A 6000-nucleotide genomic window follows, 5' to 3' on the forward strand; every position below is an offset into this window, starting at 1 on the left:
TTTGGAAAAAAAAAATTTAATTCAAACTTATGTTTATACATCTTTCTATAATTTTATTAAATTTGTTTGAAGTTGGTACAATCTAGTACATTTTCTAGTTCAATTTTTACATTCAGCTTTTAAATTGTGGCAACACTGATTCAAAAACATTGACATCGTTCTTCAGTCTGTTCAGAGTGTTCAGAACATTGTGTCGTTTACTCGCATTGTTGTGTTGACTCGTATGCGTAGATGAGTAATTTTTTACTACCTAACACGTAACACCTACAAACACTTTGGATATTTGGGAGTATAAAGTACTCGTTATATTAATTTATAAAGAAATAAGGTTATGTTGCTTTGTTTTCCCGTTAAGTTTTTATAGGCGGGTACGTGCGAAGTGAAAGTGTCATTATTAGGTTAAAAAAATTGAAAATAACGCGTATTTGAGCGAATTGTTATTTTATTAGTGAAAAATTACTTATTATTTTCTGCATTGCCGAATCTGTCCCAAGTGAGCGATTATTCTCGAAAGCTGCAGCAAAAATAGGGTCTAGATTACCTAAGCTTCTTTTCCTTAACTCCGTTTCAAGATTTTTGAACGTAACAATAAATAATAAAATGTGGTTTAATGTGATCAATTGCGTTAATACTAGAGTTGTTTATCAAGATCAGCTGATTTGACATTTTCTTTTACCATTATCAGTAATTGAATAGCCATCTTATTCCAATTTTTGTCTCTATATACTTTCTGATGTGTTTTTGACGTTTTTTGTGGTGATACTTTATGTAGGGAATTAACTTTTTGTTAATTTCTGATGGCGCAACTTTCTGTCAAATCTTTTCGATTTATTGTTAGTTTAATAACCCAATTTATGGTCAGTTTTTTCGATAACAAAGTTTCTATTCATTCAATTATCTCGATAATCAAAGTAAAAAATGGATAATTTTTGTTTCAGAAAAGAAAAGGCATCACCAACGTACTGTATTAAGGACATGAAAGCTATTTTTGAATCAAAGTCAAAACAGTAACTGTTAATAAATTAATTTAAAATAAAGTATTAGAGTTTTTGCAAATTCTATAATATAGCAAATTGACCAAATGTTATTTACTTTGTAAAAATGAACTTCACATTTAATGTATATATATTTTTTAGTGTTTTTTATTTTGTATGGCCTAGTTATTTGATTTGTACGAAAAATTTTTGTGATTTATGATGACGTATAAATAAAACATGGTTTGTTTTAAGATACTCCAAAAAAGTGTATATTTTGTATCGTTCTTTGAAAAATTACATCTTCAACAACTTTACTTTTAATTATGGTGTTTACTCATCCAGGAACTTGTTTGATGGTAGATGTTACACACACGGTGTTTCTTGCTCACTCAATTTATTTATACATTACAGAAACAATCAATTATGCACTAAACTACTCCCTATTTATTATAATTATCCACTAAGACTTCCATCCAATTATTTACTGTCTTTTTCGCTGATATTTATACAAAAAGAATTTCTCGTTAATTCGGTTCTAGAATGTAAACATACAAAAAGGCCTCAAATATTTCCGCTTTATTTTCACGCAATTTGTACCCAGCGCAACCACCAAACTTTTGATTCTATTAAAATAATCAAACAGGACTGGATTCATGTCGTGGACGAGTTCGTAACATTTACTATTTTTTGTTATGAAGAAAATTGTTATTGTATAAAGAACTACAAAATATACTCTTATCATTTTGGTATTTGGTATAGATTAGTCTACAAATTGTTGTGTACTGCCAAACCATGCAAGCTTTAGAAAATCTGTAAAACTTTTAAAGTTTTTTTAAGAATTTTTTTATCAAACATTTTTAAGTAGCGATCACTGAGGGACGTAGCTTGCCCTAGAGGTGGACCCTGTATTATGATGTGTTGGGGGGCCCTTCAATCTAACTGCAGAGAAGTCCAAATTTTAAACAAAAAAAAACAAAAGCGCTGGTATTAAATAATATTTTTTTTCAAATTTTTTAATTAAATCTATAGCTGTGGATAATATTTCATGGTTTTAGGGGGGGGGCTGTAGTCACTTATAAAGTTACTTCAATTTAAAACTGATTTTTAGCAATATTAGTTTTTATAATAGAATAAAGTAGGGGCACAAATGAGAAATATCTTTTAAATAACTTAATTTTTATTTAAATTTTTTAACAAATAAACTTGATATTTTGTGACTGGTATCGCCTATACTGTTAACAAGGGCTTCCGTTATATTTGTATCAGTGTACATTGATGGTATTCCCTGTATATGATGTTTTGGCATAATTGAAAGTTCAATTTCACTTTGAAAATAAAAAAAAAATAGTAGTGCAAACTTAAGTTAGATAAATTTTACATTTTGAAATTATATTAAAATGAATTTTCAAAATTAAAAAAAATTGTAGTATATACTCTAGTTGATTTCTAATGAATTTATAGAAATAGTGCACATTATATGTACCTATCATCCTCAAAAAGGGCTTAGACTACATTTCTTTTTAGTTTTTCTAACCCATTATACCCCTGACTTGTCTTAAATAATTACCCGATTCAATTAATCATCACCCCACTATTATCTATAAATATTTTACATAATTCATCACATCACTTAAGTATAATAAGAACGAAAATCGAAACAAATTTAATTCCAAAGTAACCGAATAAAATATAAGTTGGTATATCTAGAATCAATTGTGATATTCATGCTACTGAAAACACTGTTTACACTAAAACTATACCAACACTTACAATTAGAATGTCTGAAATGTGTTTCGATAACCGAATTTTCATCTTCAGAGGTAAAATTTGGTCTCTGAAGATAATAAGTTATCGAAACCCGCATTATGAGTGTTTTGTGGGTATAGATGAGGTAGGTTTTGATAATGAGGCCTAGTTGAGAGAAATTTTAAATAAAATTAAAATTATATATCCAAATCAATCAATTTCCATATTAATTATATCTATAGAATTATTATAATAAAAATATAATAGTAACTTTTGCTGTAAACGGAGGCAAAATGAAACATTATCAAAAATTCGAACTTTTTATACTATAGTCGGGTTATTAGGTGTAAGATTAATAAAGTCTACGATTTTAACTCAAATAAACAATATAGGTGACTAAGATATTAAACAGGGTGTCCCCAAATTCGACTACCAACGCTCTAGGGGAAATTCCTTTGGTCAAATTATATCTAGGGATAGGGAACTTATGTCCAAACGCATCCTTTTCAAGATACAGGATGTTGAATTTTTAAAAATAAAATTATACAAAATTTTCTGGAAAACCGTTTTATTGCATCAGAAGACTTTTCACTTTTTCAAAGCCTCATAACCTGTAGATTTACAAACAGATATCATTTTGTATAACACAATTAACCTATCAGTATACGTCGATTCTGAAGAAACTGTTTTTTATTCTTCTAAATAATGAAAAGAGCGGTCTGAAGAAATGGTTTTCTCGAAAATTTAGTTAATTTTAGCGTAGTCAAATGTTATTATTTTTTTACTTACTTTTTTAGTAAGGAATGATTGTATAATTCAAAAATTGAGAAAAAAAAATTACATTTCATCATGTGGCGAAGAATTCAGGGATGCAAAAAAGGTCCTTTATCCCCTGTTGCACGCCTCTAGAGAAAACCAGAAATCATCCATTCATGTTAGAAACTGATAATCGTCAAACAGTTTCAATAAGAATCGATCGGACGATTCGAAATTTATTGACAGAATATCGTTTTATTTAACTTTAACTTTAACACACTGTAGTTTGGAAAGAATGCGTTAGCTGACAGATCCCTATTCCGATATGTATAATTTGACCAAAGGAATTTCCCCTAGAGCGTTGATAGTTAGAAAAATAATAAATCTTATTGAGCAGCTACCAGGACACTGAAAGTATCCGTATCGTCTACTAACAAACTGACGACCTCTTCATGGTACCACTTGCCGTATTTAGCACATTACCTCTTATCTGCCATCTTATCCACCCTATGAAACCATGATAGTACCAACTCACATGTTTTAGTAGTACTTCTACCAGTATTTGACGTCTTTATTATTTTCTTGTTTTTTGGTTAAAAAGATCTTAGGTGACCGGAATTTCATTGGTTATATAACTCTTTGTACCAATGAGCCCAGTGGAAGGTTGTCATACAACTGGTTACAGTCGTCTACCTTTCAATATATTATATCGGTGGTATTGCACGGCCAAGTGCATTTACACATCCTGCGATGGTGACACTTTCAGCATGTTTCGAAGACTGTAAATGCACTCCTCTTTTACCTCCAAAACAGTCTGCTGGTGATTTTTAAACGCCAACTTTTTTCATCCATGTTTTAAATTCTTTTAGGGTGACTCTTCAAATCTAGGTATTCATAAATCCACTCAATCGTTTGAAAGTATAGTTAACAATAAATTTATTTAGTTTTTGCGCTCTGGTCGGATACCTAAACTAAGCTTTTCTCCTAAATAAATCTGAATGTCTTAAATCAATCTTTACAATAAACTTAAGTAGATTGATTGAAGCTATCATTTTATTTAGTTGGAGTATTCGTGGTGTGACAGGAGATCCAATACCAGTTTCCTGGTCTTCGTTGAATATGGATTTTCGACCTAGTGTTTTTTCTATCAAACTTCCGGTTTGGATATGATGGCTAATGGTTTTTCTAGGAACCTTTCAGCAGCTTTGTGCTTAATATTCCTCTTTTTACAGCTTGTATAGCCGACACTAAGTCAATAACAGACCACAGTGCTCATTCGGGAGGCATTGTGTTTATTGTGACTAAAAAGGAACAATTAGTACAAAGTTAATATTATCTGAACCTACCTTAGTTGTAATAATCAGTATACACCGTTTAACGAGTCTAAATACTTTTTTATCTCAAACAACTTTGTTGAACCTAATTTTAGAATAGTAAAACTTTTCCAATTTCCGCTTAAGTATATAATAATGGTTTACAAAAAATGTAAAATACTCAAGAATGTAGCCTATCGTTAATAATAAAATTTTAAAATTTAGACTGTTACAGTTTTCAGTTCTTCACTGTAGCTTTATAAATAACAATAAACAAGATACAAAAGTTAAAATTTTAGGGACAATAAATGTATATTTTCATTGCGCAGTTAAATTTTCTTTTTAAGTTTTCTAATAATTTATTTTTTTGAATACTGTATATATATGTACCTACGCTTTACATTGAAGAATATGGTTATGTTAAATAAACTGTATAATCCATTTGTGTCTTTATTTATTCCCATTCCATTTTCTAGATATTTCCATTCCATCGAGCTACTTGAACGTATACAACTGCTCATCGAAAATAATGATCATTTAAATGCTTTTTACAGGGTCGGAATCGACCAACTAATCGAGGTGACCTTGGTCGTATTAACGTAAAAATGAACAGTACAGAAACGAAGCAACAAACGGCCGACCCGACCAAGGTCACCTCGGTTGGGTGATTGATCCCCACTGTGTCTTTTAAGTGTGCAATAGAATGTAATAAACCAGATACAAACTTTTAATTGATCCGAAAAATTTCATGGTATTTCACACGAACACAGACCTTAAGACTCAACCTTGGTCCAGCTACAATGTTTATATTACAGTGAAACAAAAAGAAATTTTTAACGTTTGTTAGAAAGTCCGGCAACAACGCATCCAGTTATTGTGGTTACAAGACATTAAAGCTTATCAAAATTGGATTCTCAACATTCATTAGGAAATCCGGCAACAACGTATCCGGTTAGAATAATTACATGACATTATAGTGAATCAAATATGAATTTTTAACATTTATTACGAAATCTGGCAACAACGTGTCCAATTATTGTGGTAGCATGACAATGAAGTGAATCAAAAGTATATTTTCAACATTTATTACGAAATTGGCATCAACTTGTCCACACACACACGAACACACTGACCTTAAGACCCAACCTTGGGTCTCAGACACCACCAAAAAGGCAGCAAAATGGGCATGTGGTAGACTGCCGTTCGAA

At 30.7% G+C, this 6000-nt stretch overlaps 1 protein-coding gene across 3 annotated transcripts in view; it reads left to right on the plus strand.

Annotated features, from left to right (window-relative positions):
• The window catches only part of LOC130442839 (GTPase-activating protein CdGAPr), a 97284-nt gene extending 92051 nt beyond the window's left edge, over positions 1–5233 (plus strand). For all 3 annotated transcript variants that reach the window (XM_056777203.1, XM_056777204.1, XM_056777202.1), the window contains exon 17: positions 939–5233. In XM_056777203.1, coding sequence (XP_056633181.1) covers positions 939–1011 — 73 coding nt within the window. In that variant the 3' untranslated portion in view covers positions 1012–5233. The remainder of the gene's footprint in view (positions 1–938) is intronic.
• The last annotated feature ends 767 nt before the right edge of the window (positions 5234–6000 follow it).

Source organism: Diorhabda sublineata, chromosome 4, assembly GCF_026230105.1.
Source record: "Diorhabda sublineata isolate icDioSubl1.1 chromosome 4, icDioSubl1.1, whole genome shotgun sequence".
Classification (NCBI taxonomy): Eukaryota; Metazoa; Arthropoda; class Insecta; order Coleoptera; family Chrysomelidae; genus Diorhabda; species Diorhabda sublineata.